Source organism: Micrasema longulum, unplaced genomic scaffold, assembly GCF_059751315.1.
Source record: "Micrasema longulum isolate JH-2025_06_02 unplaced genomic scaffold, ASM5975131v1 h1tg000311l, whole genome shotgun sequence".
Taxonomy (NCBI): Eukaryota; Metazoa; Arthropoda; class Insecta; order Trichoptera; family Brachycentridae; genus Micrasema; species Micrasema longulum.
This window is the reverse complement of record NW_028277515.1, coordinates 230,794-255,052: the sequence shown is the minus strand read 5'-3', so window position 1 is coordinate 255,052 and position 24,259 is coordinate 230,794. Positions and strand designations below refer to the sequence as shown.

The following is a 24,259-nucleotide window of genomic DNA, read 5'->3' as shown; positions in this document are numbered from 1 at the left end:
AATTAATGCTTTCAAATTGTATGTTTTCTAGTATGCATCTTTGTTGAATTACCTAATAAAAAAAAATAAGACTTTAATTTTATCAACAAAGTAAAATTGAGTTTTCTGTATGAAAAGCAGAACATGCATACAATTTTTCTTCTAAACATGTTCAATTATAGGCTACTGACGAAGATACTTTAAATGTTCATGTAAATGTACTCATTTTCATACACAAATATCGGTTTTTCTTTAGACAGTCGAAGATAACTCTGTTAGCTTCCCATTGTAATCGGAGCCCAGGTGAGCAGAGATAAAAGGTAGTTTTACAAAGCAGTATTTTACTGTCACCGGACTGGCACGGGAAGCGTAAAACTAATCACTTTATCTTCACGTATCACATGATCAATATGTGCTGCATTCGATGTTCTAATCTAATGCAATGCATTATCCACTGCCTGAGGTGGTATTTTGAATCTTCTCTACCCCGTAGAAAGTTATTCATTTGGGGATTTGTATTTTTGCATGCGTTTACACTTTTCTTTATATATGGTTATACTGATCATTAAACGTCAAGTAAATATGAACACGTGAAATCAATTATAATGATTTTCATTTATAACGTTATTGGGACCTTAAACATTACCCGAAACACTTAATCATGTTGAATTGACCTAACAGAAAACCTACAAAGTTTTACTTTTTAAGTTTTCTGTATTTTCTGCTTTTCAGCAGAATATGCATACATTTTTTTCTTTTAAACATGTTTGATTATAAGTTACCGACGAAGATACTTTAAATGTTCATGCAAATATACTCATTTTCGTACACAAATATAGATTTTTCTTTATAGACAGTCGAAGATAACTCTGTTAACTTTCCATATTTTAATCGGGGCCCAAAGATCTCTCAGTTGGTTTTGTCAATAAGTTTTTTTTGTTAAAAATTAAGATACTTTTTCAAATAAATAATAAAAACGCATTATTTCTTTAGAAGAAATGGCGATTTTACTGTTTTTTCTTTTCTTTTTCTATTTATTGATTTTTTATGAAGTGATGAAGGATTGTTCAATCAAAATTACAACATAATAATACTTATTAAATTAAATTTCAATTGAGTTCGTTGAACGTTATATTTTACAATTATATAATATGAAATATGGTTAAGCATTAAGTTATTTCCATATTAAATCATTTTTATTATTTTTACTTTATTATAAACCACTTAAATAGGTACAAAAGTTCTGATGCTGACCGGTTTCAAAACACAACTGTTTATTTGCATCAGTATATTATTTGAGTGTAAAACAAAGTCAAACCCCTCAATTGTCTTGTGAAACATAGAAAATTATAAATAATATATACATATTATGGAGGAAAGGAAAAAAAACAAAATAAGTATTTTTATAAATGATTTTATATTTATTTACTAATACCTATACACTTAACAGATATAATTAATACCATCCATATCATAAAAAGTAAACTAAAGGATCATTTATACAACTTGTAGGTTTAATTTTTCAACGATAATATTTTCATAAAACTTTTAAAAAAATAGATCTGAAAACAAAAATAAAGAAAAAAACAAAAACATATTTTAAATCCAAATAAAAATTATTACTATCTCAAAATCAATTTAGGATTGATTGTAATAAAATATTTTTCGGGTCGTTCTAGTTTTATTGAAGCAAAACTATATTACAGTCTCAAAATCTCTTTTCGGTTTTCTCAAGCGATCAATAAATTCCATAATCCCTCTTTAAAAAATTCTTATCTTTTGCGATAAATTTCAATCTCAATGACTCCCTAGGGAGTGAAATCCAGCCTTGTCTAGAAACTTTTTTACATACTCAAAATATTGTTGATTCAACTAACTGGTATAAATAGAAGTATAAAAATTAAAAAGTATTTTCGAGCGTGTTCTAGTAGATAAAATAATTCATCCAGGTGAAAGCTCATTCACGTCAATAATTCAGCTCTTTTACTTTACAAAAGTCAACAGAGTTAAGGAAATGTGGATGTAAACATAGGCAGAATGGTAAATGTTACACAGTGTGTAAATTTGCCACATTAAACAGATAAATTATTTAATTACCATTATCTTGAGCAAATAACTACTAAATAACTGAACGTCCAAATTTTTTTTATGAATTATCTCAAAATAAAACAATAAATAATGTTGCATTTTATAAAAAATAAAATAAGAGACGTAATATCGAAACATTTTTTTAAAAAGCAATCAAATATAAAATCACTTTACAGTCAATCTCATTCCGGAAATCAATCAAATAACTATAACTGAATTATCGTTATGTTAAATTAGAGAATTAAAAAAAAAAATTTTTTTAGAAAAAGGAATATTTGCGTTCTTATGATATACCCAAATATTTAATTTTGAGGGCCATTTTCAACGAGTTGTAAATAACTCACTATTAGAAAATGGAATCAAGTTGGGGTAGAGTGGGATTCGGACCACAGACTTTTGGTCCGCGAGTCCGAGACACTAACCACAGGACCACAACCCGATCACTACTCCTTCTTTTTTCTTTTTTGATCATTTAAGCAAAGTGTTTAGTCTAACGCCTAAGATATCAGCCAAGTTGTAGACATAAGAAAATTTAAGGAAAATATAACACGAAGGGGACAACGTCATTTTGCACACACATTTGAATTTTAGACTAATAAATTATTCGTTGAATAGAACAGTACCGTTTTTTTAATACGAAGTTCATGTATTAAATAATACCTACCAATGTATGAATATGGTTGATTTTTAAGGAGCATTTTTTATTGTTGCAATAAAAATATATATTACGTTTTTTTATTTAAATATATGTAGATTAATATGAGTACAATTAAAACAATGTTTACATAAAATCATTCATAATATATATTTAAAATTAGGACCCATGTAGGGAGGTACTTTTACAAATCAATAATAATATTCATATGGTAAACAATAAAATACAAATTAACTTGAAAATATTTTAAAAACTTGAATTAAGAATTATAAACAATATACACACTATATTTACTATGGTCTTAACACGTTTCTTTGGAAAGGCTGCATAATTTTTTTTATATGTACAGTAAAACTCCAATTATTCGTACTAATGAGTGCAAAATTTGATTACTTTTGAAATAATACAGCGAATTGGTATCACATAAAAAACTTACATAAACATGAACAACAAAGTCAATTGCACAATTAAATTAAATTTACGAATATCTCCATTATTTTTTTTCCTGATAACGATTTTAATATTTGGAAATCCGGATGATTGGAGTTTTGATAAACGGAGTTCTACTGTATATACCTGAGTTATTAAAAAATATATCTCGAAAACATTCACATTTATTTTTCTTCCGCTGAAAAATATTACATATAATTAAATATCAGTACATTAAAAATAACTTTGAACATATCTTTTAATATTGTTTTTTTATGTTCACATTTTATGAAATTTTAGGACACATTTTTATAGGTTATAAAAACCGTTTCATAAAAAAACACCAACATTTTTTATTATATTTTTAGTAAATCTACTGAGTATTCTAAATAATAATTGAAATACGACTATTAGAAAACTCTTTAACAAAAATAAAAAGTAATAACTCAATTGACCAAAAACGGATTTTTTGTCCAAGTTTGTTGGTTTAAATAAAATATTTTTTTAATCAAAATTGAAAACTTTGCAAAATACTTCCTGTAAATCCAATGATAGGTAAAAAAATACGCCAAATGAAAAACCTTGGCCATAAATATCTAATAATTTTAATAATAAAGACAATATTACATTAAGTTTTTTTGAGAAAATAACATTAAATTATAATTTATTTATTCGTATGTCTTATTTTTTTCTCAGAGTTAGCATGAGATTTCGTTATACGTGGTTAGAAAAGTCTTCAATTAACAATTTGATCAAAGTGAAATAATATATAGTTTACTCTCTACGGAATGTTCTAGAAAGCAGAGCCAAGTACGCCAATAATCTGAAGGCGACTATTAGTCCCACGAGACACATGATATCCATTGTGAAATCGTCCTGAAAGGTAGAATTATTCATTAGTAGATGTTTAATTATTGTACGTTTTTTGCAGACGAAAATCATTGATTAAAAGGGAATTTCTCAGTTAAAAACTAAACACTTGGCGTTGCCTTTTTAATATTATACGCCTTAATTTTTGTTATATGGGTTTACGTAAATAGATCGATGTGAATTTTTTTGTATTCAGCAAGCATTTAAAAACAAAGTGCCGTAAAAATAGAGCTATGTCCTACACAAAATTAAAATATCAAATTGTACTGATTTCCACACATTGGAATCTATAAAAAGTAATAACAATCATAGAAGCATCATCATTCTTTTTCTACACCTAATGGTGCGCCGCAGCAAATTTTTAACATTAAAGTTACGTGAAGGTAAAATCATCAGTCCTACTATTATTAATATTCTGGAGTAAAAACACATTTTCACATTTTTTTTTCATTTTAACCGTGTCAGAATCAAACCCGAGATTTCTCTCATAGTAGGCAAACGCTCGACTATTTGAACACGAGGCGGAACATGAACAATGTTTGTACATATAATTTATAATTTATCAATTCGTGAGAAAAAACCTTTCTTTTTGCTACGAGTGGGTAAGTACACTGGAACTTTTTTTACGCGGGGGATAAGTTCCATCCAGTACCGTGTAAAAAAAGTAAGTTAAAAAAAACAACAATGGTGGACAAATATCATCTAGGAATTTAAAAAAAATCTAATTGTTTCGTATTTATTGTACCTATTGCGCATTATATTTAAAAATATAACATGACACTAAAATCGTATCAAAGATTATTCACAATCACCTTTCCCTTGCGCTTACCTCTATGCGCCCAGGAAGATTAAGAGCAATGTAGAGAATTTGGAAGTTTAGCGCTACGGAAAATTGAAAAAAAAAATGTTTTTTTGCACGCGACAAAAATTAGAGCATTTAATTGTACGGCGAAGTTTCTCAAAAATATACCAAAAAAATAATAAAAATGAACTACTTTGAAACGTCATAAGTTCTAGTGAACAATAACCAGCCAATTATAGCTTTGAGTGTTGTGATAGATTTTTGGCTTTCGGGTAGCCATTTTTTTTCAATGTAAATAGTGTATTTTAATAGCTACGGGGTTCTTATTTAAACAACAGCACAACTTTTTGACGATAACTCGTGACGTCACGGGCGGAAAAATTTGAAAATAACAAAACCTTAAAAAATCATAGCGATAGTGATACGAAACATTTTTTTTAAATTGGCCTAGTTTGATAGATTTAGACAAATAATTTATTTTTTTAAATTGAACTTTTTTGTTCCAAAAACGAATAGTCTAAAAAATAGTCTAAAAATTGCCTACCTGTGTGAAACAGTACTTATGATTTTCTTGTTGTTTTACTGTATAATGTTTTATTATTTAAACTTTCTACTGAATATGCTGTATAATTTTTGGGGTTATTTTTTTAAATATAAATCTTGGGTATAAGGAAATTCATGTTTAAAAAAAATATATAGATATCAAGCCAAATATGTTAATATTATAAATGTTTGTAAAAGCAGATTTGCCGTTTATGTTTATAAAAAAAAAAAAAAGAAAATAAAATATTATGCATAGTTAAATAAATGCAATAAAAAAAACAACATCTTTGTAGTGCTATTTCGAAACCCGTGTAAAAAGAGGTTCTGGTGCACATAAAAAATAGTAACGTAAATACATGTATATATTTATTTACTTTTTTAATATATGTATTTATGATTGTATAATTATATTTTGTTATCTCTGTACTTATTATAACTACCCTGGATAAGTTTTCAAACTCACCGGTTTTTAAAAAAATATTTGTATTTCTAAATGAATTTGAATAATTAGTGATTGTTGAAACAACACCAACGCCTAAATTTTGTATAAAAGATCGCTCGGAACGAATTTAGTTCTGGACGCCACAGTAAACACAGTTAGGATTCATGAATGTTTGTCTCATTGTCTGACCTCCGAGAAGTTGAGGGTCTGCAGAACCACGCGGCCGGAGCGGGGGCACGTGGCGTTAGCCCTCGTGCACGGGATGTCCTCCACGCCCTGCCACTGGTTGATGAGCAGCGCCTCGTTACCGTACCTGAACCACGACAGGTGCGACAGCCAGCTCAGGTAGGCGGGGACGGACCTAAAGGAGACGGGAGCATATTTTTAAATAGATATTTGAAATATAAATACTAATCTTCGTCGTCATTCCACTCGGATTTTTTTTAGAAGAAAACGTGAAAGTCTAGGCATTTGCAGTCTGTTTAACGTGATCATTTATACATTGCGTAGTACTCGCCATTTACCCATGTTGGACTTAGCAGATAGAAGAATTGAAGAAATGGACGTGCTAATACATGGTTTTTCAGGGCCAGACCGCGAAACTTCAGAGGGACATTCCTCATGGTAAGCTTTAAAAAAATTCTTAATAATATTTTTCCAAAAAGTCTTTAAAAAAAATAAAAAAATTGTTATCTCAAAATGTAGTAAATCCTTTATTTCTCGGACAAGCAGTCCCTCCACAAAACCCTACCCCTCTCCTACCCAGCCGCTTCCCTTGTCCGCGTCTGGTACGTATCGCTTCGTTGGTCAAATACGTTTTAATCGAATTTTTTTGGTCGGGGAGGGGTAAGGTTTTGCGGAAGAAAAATTTGTGGGCGATTTAGGATACAAAAATTGGACTGCACCACAAAGAAAAGGTTATGAAGCTGTTATTCAGATGTGGTTTCGAGATGACAGAATAAAAGAAAATTGCCGAAGTTTAATTGATTACATATCAAAACGTGTTCCGGCTTTTGTAAAAGCAAAAGGAGGACAAACATCCCATTTAATAATTATTATTTTATGTTACAAGGAATTTTATTCCATTAATTCGCACAATACTGTAAAATAAAAATGGAGATACGTGATAGTTTTGTTATTTCTTAATACACTTATAAAAAACTATAACTCGTTATATAATGTGTTTATATTCTGTCGTAATAGTAATAAATATGATTTATTCCCTTAATTTGGCAGTTTTTATTTACTTAATTAAAAATAGTTTTTTTTTTACATTATAAAGTCATTTGTCATAGCAGAGACGAATAGAGTACTAATACAAGAAAATTCTTAAAATATACGAAATAACACCATAAAAGTATGTATTATATCATAATACAACTCACATAAAATATTGACTTATGCATATATAAAACACCGATTCTTTTAATTTACATACAAAAATGTAATGATACGTTTGTATGTGTAATATTATTGTACTCATATTTTATATTGTAAACTCACCCTGCGTTAAGAAAGAAGCCTCCAAACAACATGAAGGGGATGACGATAGGAGGACCCATGGACAGCGCCATGGACAAGCTAGTGCTAGCGCAAGATATCAGGTAACCTGCATGGGAAATACACACGCTCAATCAATACACGACTACAAAATGTTCAATTCTGAATTGAGAAAGTCCAGTGCTTTTTTAAATTAGGTGCTGTCCGTTCAAATTCTAAATAACCTTTGCTTTATGTGTGCGTAACGACAATTTTTCATATAAATCATTCTAATGAGCCTACTAACACAAACAAAATAGTTCGTATGTTTACCTCACTGACCGGCACTAAAACATTAAAATAGGGTTATTTAACATTCCAGCGCACTATACCGTACTATTTAACAAGGTCAAAAACATTAAAATAATACCTCTTATTTTGACGCCAAAATTTTTTTTGAAGTCTGATTAAGTAAAGTTAAAGTTAAAGTAACATAAAGTTTGATTTTTATGTTTCCTGTTATAATTTTTAGTCACTCAAACCTCCTAGTAAAATTTTTCCGTATAATAAATTATTGTTATTGTTACAAAGTTGGTATGAAGGTATATTTTTGATCCCATGATTTTGAATGTAAAAGAAATTTCTCGGAAAATATTGTAAAATACAATGGGTCTCGAAACATTAAATAATAATAACACAATAGTATTCATTTTAATGATTATATTTGTTTTTTTTGTTGAAAAGTTTGAGGAAACAAAAAAATCGAAAACATTTATCGGACCGGTATTTTTGTAAATTCGGACTTATATAATAATGTGTAAAATCGTCAAATCGAGTAGCTGTCTCTTCAAGGTAATGTATATTATTTACCTACTTTACATAATTTCTAGAACTGTATCCTTTAATCTTGGCTTTTGGGTCATCATCATCATTCCCTTTCCGCACCTAATGGTCCATTAGACACTATATTGATCATTTTTGCGTATATTGATCATTTTTGTTACATGAATGTAAGCTGATCACCCTTACGCTTCGGGTACCATTTCAGGGACTATGAAATATTCTAGTGTAAAAACACCCTTTTAAATCAATATTTCATTTCAAGTATGTCGGGAATCGAACCCGAGAACTCTTGCATGGTAGGCAAACGCGGTGACCATTACACCACGAGGCCGGTTTTAGGTAGTTTATTAGTTTATTTTTAGGTAGTCTCTTTTTTTGGAGAGTTACAGTGATAACATTTACTAGATGTGTAAAAGTAGATATGTTTAGATTTTTACAAAAACATGTACTTTTTATGAAATTTATTAATAATAAAAAAATATATATACGTTTATATATTACACACACAAGTATACACGAATTAGGTAAATGCGTAAATTATAAAACTGTGCTATATAGTCAATTTAAAAATAAAATGCGTTCTAATTTATCTTTAGTTTTTTCGATAGTAAAACAAAAATAATGGCAAGTTTTATGGTTAATTTTTAAAAGTAAGATGTGGTAGTGTTTAACAAAATACTTTAAGTGAACGTTTTAGTTCGGTATTTGTCTTAAAGTAAATTCCCGCATTAAATATATCACGTTCACCATATTTGTATTGTAGTGACTTTTTGCAATATCTAGTGTCCAAAGCGATGATTATCGACTCATTAGACTGACGTAAATTGTGGAAAGGAGAAGTCATGAGAAATATAATAATACTGTGGTGCTGAGAGAGTAACGAGAATTCTATGTACGCATATAATATAGACTATGGAAAGGCTAATAGAGGTAAGCCACAACATTAAACAGTGTCATCTTTTTACAATTATCATTTGAAAAAACGGCCAATAACTCACTTATTGAATTTAAAAACCTCTCATTATTTTAATTATTTATTTTATTTTATTGAAATAAACGGAACTTAGTGCCTTTTACATATTAGTTACAAATACAATTAAATATACATATATGTAAGCATAAGTAATACAGAGCATTGAAAACAATATTATTAATTAAGAAAGTCTGAGAAATATAAACTATATAAAATAATAAAATATTACCAGTTTTAGAATTATTGATAAAAAAAGATGATTTTGTATTTGAAATACTTTGAACCAGTTAAAAAAAAACTAAGAAAACAATTTTGAATAACATTTAAAAAAATATATGTATGTATAATTATTGAAAACTAATATTTAGGTAAATAGTATATGTTTATGTATAAAAATATATAATGATGTAAAAAAAATGATTAATAGAAATATTTTTTACTTATAAATTAATTCAAGAAAAGAAACGAAAAAAGAAAATAAACACTAATAAAGAAGTTTAAAACAAATTTTTAACAATAGTAACAAATAGTTACCTAGAACTATTACTAATGAAATAAAGAAGAAGAGCCGTTCTATATGTACTAAATTTCATGTGAAATGAGTCACCAATGTCCTGGTACTTATTGCCTAGAGAGTGAAGTCTATTGATGACTGCATTTTTACCATATGATGTCGAAGTATTGTTGCCACAGTATTGGTATTATTATTATGTATAATAATCGGGGATTTTCTCAGTTGACAGATGTTTCCGTATATTAAATTATCGAATCCACATTCCTACAATGATTATAGAAAAACTGGAGTAGAGACTATCAACAATGCAACAATTGCATTTTTCTTTAAGTAATTTAGCCTCTGGAATAGGCATACAAATGTTTAAAAAAAATACGTATATTATTTTAGATTATTTTACTTGGAACAGAAACTACAAACAGGTTACTAACTAAACTGAAACTACAAACAGGTACTAACCATCTAATAGCAAACAAAATATACATGTTTCTTTTAATTTTATGAAAGTCCTGTTGAAATACAGCCCCACCATTAAGAAAATATTTACTCAGTTCAGTACTCAAGTGCTGCTCCAATAGAGCTTCTTACTTAAGGCTATTAATCGGGTTGTGGTCGTGTGGCTAGTGTCTCGGACTCACGGACCAAAGGTCAGTGGTTCGAATCCTACTCTACCCCAACTCGATTTCATTTTCTAATAGTGAGTTATTTACAACTCGTTGAAAATGGCCCTCAAAATTAAATATTTGGGTAAATCATAAGAACGCAAATATTTCTTTTTATCTAAAAAAAAAAAATTAAATATAGGATTTTTTTAAAGAAATGTATGCGTTCTTATGATTTACTGAAACATTTTAATTTTGCTGGGCATTTTGAACGAGTTGCAAATAACTCACTATTAGAAAATGGGAATCAAGTTGTGGTAGAGTGGGGCTCGAACTTCGGATCTTTGATCCGTGAGTCCGCAACTCTAGTCACGAGACCACATCTCAGTTTAAATATTTTTCCAAACTCAACAGATAAATGTACATCACCTCTACATATTTACAAAAAAAAAAATTTGACCGCATAATTTATGTGTATTTAGAAATGGAAAATTTATGGCTTAACTCTAGTATCCGTTCCATAATATATTTTATTTCAATATATTTATAGTAAAGTGATAATCATAGGCGACTGGATACAGTGGTATCTATTTCCCCACGACGGAATGTGCGGTGGGGCCGGTGGGACACCGTTTTCTCAAGGCACATGAGATACCTGGTGATGTAGTTATCGACCTCAGAATCATTAACTTGGCGCTAGAAGATATATTATATGCTGTAATAATTAATGCATGTTCACAGTTAAAGCACTCTATTGCTCACTTGTCCGTCCTCTTTTAGAATATGCCTCCGTGATCTGGTCTCCCTTCTATGCAGGCCTAATAAATTATATCGAATCGGTGCAACATATTCTGCTAAGAAAAGTAGCATGGATGCTTGGCCTCGAGAGGGAAGACTACACTTACGGAGAAATGGAGTCAACCCTAAAAATCTCAAGTCTACAAAAACGAAGAAATAACTTATAAAATAATTGATAGCCAAATAAAAAAAAAATACTTTATTTATGTTTAGTTTACTAAATGGCTTATTGTACCATCGTTAATGAAACAAGTGGCATTCAATGTTCCGATCCACCGGTTGCAAAATAATAATGTGCTGTTTCTTGATTATCACAGCACAAACTATGGCTTGTATGCACCAATGTCCCGAACGTGTCGTATTATAAACTCGAGGCAAGATCTGGAGTTTTTTGGTGTTAGTCTTTCTAAATTTAAACAATCGCTAAAATATACCAGATCTTGTCTTGAGGTAGTAATTATTATTTACTTTTTTGTCCCAGCTTTAATTTTCTTTATTTGTATTTTATTTCAATTGTACCTGTATGCATTATAAATGTTTGTGTTTGCCATTTTTTAATGGACTAAGCCCGCTAATAAATAAATAAATAATCAACATTCATTATTTATTAATTATCATTTTTATTCGATGACGTACTACTTATTTATTTATTCTTTCAAAATTACACTAGTTTACATATTTATAAACTTATTAAGGCTATTTAGGCTGTGTCCGTGTAAAGCTATAATAATTTTAATAGAACATACATAGTAAAATTAATTAATTTATAATAACATGTTATGCAGTAGAATAACAATCCAGAAAACAATGTTTTAATTGTTTTCCTTTTTATACAATTTTGATTACGAAATATGTCATAATAACGTAAACATAAATTAAGCCTGTCTTGTGGTGGTTTGCACGTGTCGAGTAGTGAAATATTTACTTAAAAACTGTACACTTCAATATTTCACTTTCCTTTACTTTGACAAAATTGGGCTACGCTTTAGTGACCTATTCCATATAACTGATTCATTGAAAATGAGGAAGATCAATAGTTTTTTTAAATATTTTTAATTGATAATATTAGACTAAAGCCAATTTAAAAAATACATATTTTAATGTATCGTGTATCAGCGGTATGATTTTTTTAAGACTTGTGATTTTTTTTTTTTGAAATTTATTTATTAATCCTTATGGACTACAACAATTATTTTACAAAAATTTTCATACTCTGTTGTTGATAATAATATTTTTTACACCTTTTGAGAAATTTGTCAGTCTTTTGTTTAGTTTTGTTTGGTAGTTTATTGTATAATTTCAGTCCCTGATTTAGAAGTCTCGATTGTCCTTGTCTCGTTTTGGAATATTGTACGCGACATTGTTTTGATATTCTTGTATATTGTATATTGTATATTTTGATGTCCATGTTTATTACAATTTTTTTCATGATATCAGTAGCTAACTTTTGAATTAATTTAAAAATTCTAGTTGAAAGAGTTTATTAACATTATTTTTTTTATTATTAATATTTAAAGCATTAACTTTGTGGTCAAACATTTTACTAAATGTTATTAAATATTTTTAAATAAACACTTACCGACTTTTCTATGTTTACCGGTTTCGAGACGCACCCGTCTCTTGTGAAGGTGTATAGTGGGTTTTGCATGTTGGTTTAATTGGTGTCCTGACGAAGAGGCGGGTGCGACTCGAAACCGGTAAACATAGAAAAGTCGGTTGATGTTAGATAAGGGAGGTCATATACTACTTTCCATATTTTATTTTGCTGTCGTTTTAGTCTGTTTATGTCATTTTGGTTTCCTGTTTCCCATAGTTGTTGCATATACAATATGAAATTACTCCGCCTGTGACGTCACAAGTTCTCTACGGTGAGTGATCCTGATTGGTGGGTTGGCTTCCCAGTAACCGAAAATATATCACAACACCCTGTCATTGGTTGATTCGGAGAACTAGTGACGTTATTCAAAGTAGTTAATTTCATCAAAATCATTGTAAATCATTTTATCATACATTTTAGAGAAACTTCGTCGTACAATTAAATGTTCTAATTTTTACCGCGAAGAAAAAAAACATTTTTTATATCCAATTTCCCGTTGCACTAAACTTCTTCATTGACACCAATTTTTTTTTTATCTTGCTGTCAAAATGAATGATTTAAAGTAAATCATACCCCATTTAAAATTATTGAATTGAACTTAACAGAAAAATACGACTTCAGCAAAAAAACCTTGATTTAAAATTATTTTTAATTAAATTATAAATAAATAATCCCTTCTTGTTAAATTAACCGGGAATAAAATTGCAATTGGTTTCGCTGCAAGACGAATATTGTACATATATTTTTTCATATTATAAAGTTGTTTACCCGATACAAGTAATCAATAGTATGCATTATCAGATTATCACGCGATATCTTCACTGAATGTTCAAGGTATTCCAGCTTCACAAGATCTCACGGATTCTTTTCACATATACTGGTAATAGTAAGTACTCGTATACACCGCATCAGTTACATGTTATTTCAAATAATTAATTATATGTAATTATTATGGTAGAGGACTTATGACTGTTAGTTCATTATTGATCATTTTAAATAAATATATAAAACGATTTAATGTTGTGAGAAATTAAATAATATGAAGCATGATAACATGATAAATTTTTGTGAAATATATTAAGACTGATGTTTTTTTTTAAAAATAAGGAAATTTAAACTTGACAATTATTGACAGCGGTGTAATTAAATCGAAGAAAGTTGGCAAAGGTAATACAAACATATTTATAACAAATAAAATAAATAAAACAACTTTGTTTTTAACCAATAATTTATATTTTTAAGCTTCTTTGTCAAGGTTTACGTAACGGTTACGTAAACCTTGACAAAGAAGCTTGTTTGCTTTGAAACCGGTCGGTGAAAAATAAAAATTAGTGGTTGAAAACAAAGTTGTTTCATTTATTTTATTATAATGAATAACCACAAAGTTAGTACTTCAAATATAAAATTTATATTTATAACAAATTGACACAGCACAGCAGATGGAGAATTGGCGTAAATTTATGGAAAGTGCATTTTGTACCCATTCCAAATAATTGCAGTCTCAGGAACTCCAAATCGATTTATTTGGACTAGGGGTGGGTCGGAATAACAAATCGTTCGAATTTTATCAAAAGTGATTATGTTAAATCTATTGTTTTAGAAATTATTTTTGTGCATATATTGTTTATTAGTTAAGGTATATTTAGGTGCTCAAATTTAATTTGTACAACTATCTAAAATAAATACATTACATTACACGAACGGCTCTAATATCGCAATCCCTTCTAGAGGGCATGACATGTTAAGGCGCCGCGCAAGTTTGCTTTTTGTACCAGGGCAAGGCCCCGAACGCAATGGGAGGATAACAGAATTTATAAAATATATTAGTATCTTCGTCGGTCGAACACATTTAAAAAACATATCAATTTTTTAGACGGAAAATTTTATTTCACTTGATAGATGATTTGAACTTGTAATTTTGAGAATTTTTATATTTTCAGGAGAAAATTTTTAATTATCAAAATATTTAACATGTTTTAGATTTAAATCAAAATGATTTGGGAATAAATATTTCATTTAAGATGATTCTGTTAACTTTTAATTGCAATTGGAGCCCTGATCATTGCATACCACTCTATATTTATTTATTTAAACTTCATAAGAATACATAACATTATTAAATTAACTATGTATTCCTCACCGGAAAGCCTCTGATGAATTTAATGGAATATATTAAAATATATAATAATATTTAGGGTGAGTGCTGTTGTGATTGGACATGCTGCAGTAATTGGACATTCTAAAACTAATTTATTAAAATTAAAAAAAAATAAAGCGTTTAATTTAAGAAAAAACACACAAAAGTGTATATTGTTTATAAATTCTTACGTTTATTTATTTTTGACAATTAGATTTACAGTGTCCAATTACTAAAGCACCCCCTTTATAATAAATTGAATCGACTGTTCGAATTTAAGATTAATAACGTTCTACTTTATTAAAATATTTAGACTATTCGTGGTTATACAAGTAAAAGTGACCATTTGCAAAAATGACGAAATTGAGATTATTAACTTTTTGACATCGTATTAGCATAATGCTTGACTTGTTGAAATGCCAAGTCGATCTGACACTCCAAAAAAAAATTCAAATTGTAAAATATGTGACCATTTGGTAGACGCTCACAGATTTTTGACAAGTAAAACGGACCAAACCACATAGTCACTTTTATTAGTAAATTTAAGATCCAAAGAATTAACCAAGTAACAGTTAGTAACAGTTAGTCAATTTGACTTGTAGGTGATGTCACCAGTAAAGAGTTAGTTAGAGTTAGCAGTTAGTAGTTAGTAAGTTAGTATACGTTTTGTATTTGACAGATACGTTTTTTTAATAAAAAGTTCATTAATAAAATTAATTCTTTAGATTATTACGTAACACTTCTTAATTATTTGTTCTTTTTTATTTATTTTGTATTTCTGTGTTTATTAAACCTTCATAAATATAAAAAAATGGATTATTGAAATAAAAATCCCAAAAACATAATTTATAGTTAAAAAATAAAATTTTACCTCCCTCAATGAACGAACAAAAACGATTATCTTCAAAATTTCTTGTCAAATTTTTCAGGTAAAAAAGACTAAGTTTTTCATATTTATTTTACATAAAAGTAATAATGTTTTTTAAATACGTTTTTACTTTACATTACAGTTAAAAGTACCGTACATATAATGTAAAATTACCAACCACCTGATTGAAAAATCTGATCTTTGAGAAGCAATTGAACTCTAGAAAAACACTAAAATGGCTCCCCTGAACATTATTGATTTTGTCACTTGTTCAATTTCTCTTGTATGCCCACGTACTAAGGACTTGGTAATAGTAATAAAGGCACAAATTATACTATTATTTTATGAAGGTATGTACAGTCAATGGGCATAAAGCGTAAAAATTCCCATGCATATGTAACAAACGGTGGTAATGGCGACGTGGCCAGTCACCCAGATAGTGACAAGTCATAATACAATTTCACTGAAATGTCAACTTTAAACTGTGTGGACAGAAATTGGATTACAGGGTGTCGATTTCATTCATTATTTCCTGTATTTGTGTTACACAAGGTGTTGAATAATTTAAATATTGAAACGTCCCTAATATTTGTTGGCACCGAATCATTCGTATCCGATTAATAAAATCATAATATATCGTTAAATAATATTTTGATTCAGAAATAAATTTTGACAGGTTTATCTATTGGATTGTCTCTTGTGGAACATAATAAATTTTTATAGGTTTGTGAAAGACCCATGCGTTGAAATATTATTATTACCTTAGAGTACTCTAAGATTATTACTAAAACTTTTAACATCGTGTAATGCAGTGTTATTCAACCTGTGGGTCGTGAACTCAAGGGGGGTATTTAAACATTGGGTCGTGGTAATAAGCGAGGTAAAAGTAAAAAGCAAGGGTCTAAGGTCCTACACTACAATAATTTCAGTGAGAAGGCTGTGCCCGTTTATTCAAAAATGATGAAAAACACTGATGTTACGTGTGTAGTGTGTAGTAGATACATTTTTTAGTTATATTATATAATTAATAAAAATCCGACGTAATATTAATAATCCATTACCGAAATTTTTTTAGTTTGTTTTTTTACCTAAAACAACATTTTTCTCTTAGTATTTAATTTTTTGTAAACTAGATATTATTTCCCAACCCACACCCAGCGATGCATTGGACACTGCATTGTTACTTAGATATATTTTTTGTTATATGAAAGGTGGTTCCGGTCCAGGAACATCAAATACTGCAGTGTAGAACCATCTTTAAAACCGGGACCTCAAGAATGGTAAGTGAATGCGCTATCCACTACGGCGGAGTAGTCTCCACTCGATTCGCGTTTTCGGGATTTTCACCTGAGAGCAGCTATCGATTCAAAAACGCTCGTCCAAGGCTCAGGTTCTTTTCCACATTCAAAACTTTATTCTTCATCCGCCTAGACACATTATGTAATAGTTATTTTCATTCGTTTGTCGGTCTCTTTTTTTTTTCTCTGTTAAACTTTTTGAATAAAATATTTTTATTCTAATTTTAACCACAACTACTTTCCCATTTTTGTACACGGTTTATTAGACTCTCCAAAATTAAAATATTTTAGTAAATCATAAGAACGCAAATATGTATTTTATTTTAGGTTTAGTAAGTAAATTTTTGGATTAAAAACTCCATATTTACGACGGAAATGTCTGTGTTTTTATTAAAAATGAGAAATCCGTGTAACCTTTTAGCTGTACACGGCTTGATAGATTTATTCATAGAAATCAGTCATCAAATTAATTAATTTAGGACTTCATTGTTATTCTAAATAAAATTTGAAGTTAATTTCTAAAAGTTTTAATAATAATCATCATTATCATTACCACCATCCGCCCCCGACGACGCATAGGGCATCGTTTTGGTATCCTAAACGCAGTGTATTTTATACATCTGCCACATAAAAGTTAGGTGATCAGGCTTAAGTTTTCAGTGTCAGTCCAAGGACAGTGAAATATTACAGCGTCAAACCACCCTTAAAACATGACACATACCCAATATTAATTATGTGTGTACATTGCCAGGAATCCAACCAGGGACACAACAAAACGGACTGATTCCCACTCGATTTATTTTTAAATAAAAAATAACCTAGGAGTAGCCGTCGGCGTTGAGACGAAAACCCTTGTCCAAGGTTACACATATAACAGTATTCTTCATCCGAGTCATATAAATCTCATTGAAACATTACAAAACTTATTTCTAAGATATGTATAATACAAAATAAATAGGCAGTGTAGAACGATAAATTGTTGAAAACATAAATCAACACGTTTGCGTAATTGAAGATTTCAACATGACATTGTCCTATTACATAATACGTTAAACAATGATTTAGAATGTTCACTATTGTTGAATGAGATCAACATCCCTGTACCGAATCGCACCACAAGAAACTGTGAAATTTTCTTTTCCACTTTTGGCAGTACTAATTTTTTGTATTACAATACTTTGGATAGAATTCAAAGTAATGGAAATGCGATATGCAGTGATGTTGATTTCTTCAGCACAAACATTTTATTGTTAAAAAAATCCCGTTCATCTTTAAATTCAATGATTTGATTTTGTGTAAATATACATGAAATTTTTATATTTGGTACACATATTTTTTTTTTATAAAAAATATTTTTCTCATATTGCTCAACTAAATACTAAATCTTTTTCGTTTTTATCATAACTTAATTAATTAATTTTTAAAGCACGTTTTTAATATAACACTGCATAACATGTTTAATTTGATTTATATTGTTTCTTTTTATTAAGTTCATAAATATTTTTTTCTTCACTGTTTGAAATATTATTGTTTTTTGTTTTGTTTCCTTAATTATAATTTATACTTTGTAAAAACTGCCAGAATAGGCGTATGTATAAAAAAATGAAAAAATCTTTTCGGATACGTAAAAAATATAATAATAATACGAACTTACCGAAAGAGGTGGCGACGTTAGCGACCAGAATGGTGATCCCCGTCGCAATAAAGAACCTCGAGGGTTCCGGGTTCATGCCGATCATGAAGTAGGCTATGGTGGTGAAGATGCAGGGGATGGCCGCATAGATAGGAGCCTCCGCGAGGGTCTTGCACAGAAAGTACACCTCGGTGCGGTACATTCCAGCGCGGTGCTCGCGCAGGAAGATTGTCAACTCCGCGCAGAACACCTGCCCAACACATTATTTTCAATATCGAAACTGTATGGCAAATACTTGCGTTTTTGTGTTGAAAAAAAAAATGCAGCATCAACATTTTTTATTTGTTTATTTTTATATCTTTAACTCCTTGTACATACATAATTGTACATTGGCGGACTTACGGCGAAACGGCAATTTCTTCCACCCAATTACGATTACAATTAAGTAGGTAAAATAATTCATAAAGATTAATCTCACTAGCATCAATAAAGGTTTCAGCTTTTTCACTTATACGAATCAACAGATCAGAAGAGTTAAAAAAGCCACATAAACCAGCCAATATTACAAGCCCTAAAAATGCCTAGACTTTCATATTTTCATTTCTAAAATGTTTTCAATCTATGCTGTGAAATCCACTCCCTGTCTACAAAAAAGAGGACAAACTTAAAACTCAAAACATGGTTATGTTTACAACTTTTGTACTTACATTAACGACAGAAAACAAATTTTGGAACGTCATATTGGTAAGGAATATAAATATCGCTCCGTTTATATTCATGACTCCTTCTTGATTTATTTGCTGTCCAAAATATATTATACCAATTAGAAGAGCAACCATCTAGAAAAGGCAAATAAGTTTATCAATGTATTGTTTTTTTCCAAAATAAAAATGGACACATCCGGGTCAATCAGAGGTTCAGCTTTATAACAACAATCATATTGTTTCATTATGAGACTGAAAATATTTCATTAAGTCACAGAATGAAATTAATTCATAAAACGGTTAAATCTTCATTTAAAAAAAAGCGCAAGCCTGTATCGAGGCAGGAATCATATCTTTTTTTGTCAAGTCGGTGGTTAATAATGTCGATGATAACTTTTATTTTAGTGCGCTACAGGGTAGGGTTAAGCATTTACGTATAAAGGTCATGGTGCCTTTGACCTATTTTTCACGTATCGTCTAAATCCATACGGCACGGTAAAATTAGGTGGATTGACATTTATTACTAAAGTATTATTTTGTATTCATTTCAAATTTACATGTACATTACAGCACATCTGCCAATCACAATGTACATACAAGTATAATTTGCTTGCCCACCACATACCGCAACCGCATCTGAGGACATAAGTCTCCTTGGCGGTGCCCACATACACGAAAAATTTGCTCGTTTCCGAACGAGAAAAGATGCCTGAAGAGCTCCCTGTAATCTAGTAACCTTAGCATCTTTGTGCTGAAAGAGAGTAATCTAGAAGTACATAATATGCACTTCATTGGATTGAGAAAAGAGGGAAATTAATTCTTCACTGACTGGAATTAAATTGATTGGACATGATCAATTCGCCCCGAAATGATTATAAAACTTTTTAAAAGCCTTGAAACTCTTTTTGGAAGCCATAGGATCTTTTTATCCGACAGGATCTATAACGTGGCTAGAGATAGTAGCGAGAAGTTCCATTCGGTAATCAGAGAGAGGAAGAAAGGGACAAGACCACAGGATGTGCTCGGAGTTCGGAAGACCTATTAGGATATCCGCAGCAGCTCGAAGGGGAATCAACAATATTGAAGATGAATATTGATACAAGTATAGTAAAAAACAGTGCATTTTAGAATTTTTTTTAGGTAGATAAACATATCCATAAAAACATCAAAATATAAAAACGATTAAATCACCAATGCACTAATACATGCTGGTAATCCTAGCATGGAAAGATCCTCCTCCCTTAGGCATCGTCAACGGTAAATTGGTTCTGTTTTCAGGAAGAGCAAATTTAATGGTCTCTGATGCTCTCAAAAGTTGTTCAGTGCATATATGTAGTTTTATGCGCTCCAAAATGTTGGGATTATAAATTAACTGGATTAAAAAATATAAAAAAATTAAATAAATATTTGCGTTTTTATGGTTTACCCAAATATTATATTTTGACGGCCATTTTCAACGAGTTGTAAATAACTCAGTATTAGAAAATGGGAATCAAGTTGGGGTAGAGTGGGATTCGAACCACGGACCTTCGGTCCGTGAGTCCGAGACACTAGCCACAGGACCACAACCCGATTTAAAAAAGTTAAGAAGTTTAAAGGGTATCATAGCAAGGCAATGCTCTTCGGTCTGCAAATATTCAGCTGCCAATCCCGGGTAAAAATTCTGCCAGAGAAAATCGAGTGGAGATTAATTAGCCTCATGGTGTACTAGTCGGTACATTTGCCTGGCATTAAATAAATAATTAATAATACAAAAATATCAATACACCCCATGTTTTTTTTATCGTGTCGTGTGGATTTTCATCATCGCATCGTGTGAAATGGTCCTTTCTATGGCAGTTGGAATACATATCGAAAATCACGCACCACAGTTTGAAGAACCTTGACTTTGACGAGCATCGGCTCCTTGATGACGCTCAGCCAGGACCTCCACAGTACAGCGCGGAACTGCGCCCACCAGCTGGCTTTGTAAGGGGAGTGTCCGTTGGGAGATACTCCCCAATCGTCGAAATCCCACTCTCCTTTACTCTACACATAAAATATATTCTGTTAAATCCCAAAAGGAACACGGTCACACTACCAGTAGAGCCACGGAGTCAAACTAGAAGATACGTCATTGGGTCTACCGCAAACTTCGAATTCGGGCAAAGAAATTTCATGTTTTTGGGACCTAAAATATTCAATGTATTACTGGAACATTGAAAAAACTCGGACTCAATTGAATAAATTTGTTTTTATTGGAAAATAATCGGTGGGTTTGAGTAAAGAGTAGTCGAAAAATTTCACATTGATAAATAATGGTATGGATAATTACATTTGTGTAATAAATACCTTAGTAGGTATTATTATTACCTATTTTCTTATTATTACTTTTGAAATGTATATAAAAATCTCTGTCTTAAAATAGGTTTGGCAGAAACTTACCACAAAAATATAGTAGATTATAGGAATATTTATGTTAATTTAATAAACCATTATTATTATTGTATCACCTAATACAACGATTTCGAAGTGTTGTGTAAAATAATATAGAAATAAGTTGTAATTATCGTACGAAATAAGTTGTAAGTAATTATCACATCTTGCTAAGTAAATTTTTAGTTCGTGGTCCCTTTTATACCAGGGCGCTGGTATTTTTCTGCTCAATTAATTACAAGTTACTCCATTGTGTATTTTCATATTATTTTAAGGCATAAATCTTAACTTTTAGAATGGATTGCCTATTATATATTTTTTAAAGATGTTAATGATTTATTTAACATATTTAAGCTTTGGTGCCTGTTCGGGGTACAATAATCCCAACGTACGAATCATAGTTATTTCAGCTGCAAATTTATTATTTCATCCACATATTAGCCAAGAAAAAAAATCTCGTGACACGAGAACATCGTGGTATTATCGCTTTCCTATAGATAGGTAATATTAAATAACTTTTTTTATAAATAATTTACCTGGTTCGACAGTATGGTTTCTGCTTGAAGAGCTAATTTGATTCCATCGTCAGTTTTCTGAAATGCATCACACACTGTTTCTATTGTCTGTTTACTGGCCTCTTCCCTCGTAGGTACAATCGCTAACACTTGGATATAGAAGTCAGCGGGGTTATAATTTACCGGACATGCTGCACCTAGCCTAGAAACGGAAAAAAATATTTACGTATTGCTAAAAAAATATTTTGATCTAATTAAACTGGAAAAATTCTTACCCTCTGAAAAATTGTGTCGCTTGGTCGGGCGTACCGAGGAAGGCTACTCTCCCCTCAGCCATTAAGAGCAATTTGTCGAACATGGCGAACACTTCGGAAGAAGGTTGGTGAATTGTGATAACTACTGTTTTTCCCTTTTGCGCTAGGCCTTTCAGTACCTTCGGAATAAAAATATTTCTATCAAACTATAATAAAGCATTATGTCTACAACATTTGATTTCAAGTCGACTAAAGTCTTTTTTCAGTTTTCGTATTCGCCCCAACATGAAAAACAACCAACGCTGACAAATTGATCAATAATAAGTGTTTAGATTGACGTCATTATTGATTTCGTGACTTATTATTTCTTCTTTTTATTAAATAGCTATAGCTTTAGCTTATTTTTCTTCCTTTTATCGTACTATTTCTGGTACTTATTAGATATTATCTTGTAGGTACCTATTGAAAATTACAGATATATATTGCAATTTTAGTGGGTCGTACTAAATAAATTAATTATATGATATTGTTTGTTTACGGATCCAGACGAAAAACTGTGTAAAATGTAATTTGAGCACTGTGTGTTACGAGTTCAAAGTCTTATATGTATTATAGAGTCTGAAATAATTCATAATTCAATTAATTACACATAATACGTCAAACTAAAATAAATATGACGTAACTACTTATCCTATGCATAGGGTAGGAAGATACGTCAAAAGATTAACAGCACAACCCTATCGTTAGGCAAAGTGCGATATTTATTTATTATGTACTTACTAGGCTAATAAGTATCATTTTAATGATATAATATATTATTATCATGTTATAATATTTATTTTCAAATACTAAATTATTTCCATTAAATGTGTTTGTTTACTTATTACGCATTTAAGGAAGTAAAATGAGTCGAATTAGTAAAATCTATAAAACGATTTGTTTGAAAGGTACCTAAGTTATACCTTTTTACATTCTGTAAACTCGTGCGATAATTAAAATCACTGCTGTGAAGTCAATATACTAAATCAATTAAATCATCAAATAAAATGATACAAATATTTTAATCTAACCTGAATGACATTTTGTGCCATGAAGGAATCTAGCCCGGAAGTGGGTTCATCACAGAACATGAGGGGCGGATCAGTCAACACTTCGGAAGCGAAGGATAACCGCTTCATTTCACCGCCGGATATGCCCTTTATCCGCCCAGGGATTCCAATCACCGTGTATTCACATTTCGTCAAAGCGAGCTGGAATAATATTGTGTGTATTTTATAGTTTCATTGTATCTAATAATATACGCAACATATTGTAGCTTGATTAGAGCATTAAATTTACCTCTGAAATGACTTCTTTGACTCTTTTCATTCTTTGTTTGTAGGGAATGTGCCTGTCCATTCGTACCAGAGCCTGCAAAGATTTTTGTTTATTTGAATCGTTGATAAAATATACATATAGGTATATGTAATATTATAATATGTCATCATCATCATTTCTTTTCCGCACCTAAAGGTGCATAGGGCATTGCATGACAACACCAATCGCAGCGTATCTTGATCATTTTTGATACATGAAGATAAGATAATCAGTCTTACGCTTCAGGTACCAGTCCAGGGACTATGAAATATTCCAGTGAGAAAAGATCAATTTTTAAATAAATATTTCATATCAAACATGCCGGGAATCGAACCCGAGACCTCTTGCATGGTAGGCAAACGCGCTGACCATTACACCACGAGGCCGACAAAATATATTATACAATAAACACACATGTAATTGTTAGATTATTACATACATTCTTATTTAAACTGTAGTATCTTT

At 30.4% G+C, this 24,259-nt stretch overlaps 1 protein-coding gene across 1 annotated transcript in view; it reads right to left on the bottom strand.

The window, feature by feature from the left end:
- Positions 1-1,418: 1,418 nt before the first annotated feature.
- Positions 1,419-24,259, bottom strand: part of w (eye pigment precursor family transporter white) — a 33,249-nt gene continuing 10,408 nt past the window's right edge. Inside the window, exons 4-13 of the mRNA XM_088224825.1 lie at positions 23,777-23,848; positions 23,509-23,688; positions 22,460-22,617; positions 22,206-22,386; positions 21,121-21,282; positions 19,258-19,389; positions 18,572-18,800; positions 7,312-7,417; positions 5,998-6,169; positions 1,419-4,027 (exon numbers count right to left, since the gene is read on the bottom strand). Of these exons, the coding sequence (XP_088080951.1) occupies positions 3,926-4,027; positions 5,998-6,169; positions 7,312-7,417; positions 18,572-18,800; positions 19,258-19,389; positions 21,121-21,282; positions 22,206-22,386; positions 22,460-22,617; positions 23,509-23,688; positions 23,777-23,848 (1,494 nt within the window). The 3' untranslated portion in view covers positions 1,419-3,925. The remainder of the gene's footprint in view (positions 4,028-5,997; positions 6,170-7,311; positions 7,418-18,571; positions 18,801-19,257; positions 19,390-21,120; positions 21,283-22,205; positions 22,387-22,459; positions 22,618-23,508; positions 23,689-23,776; positions 23,849-24,259) is intronic.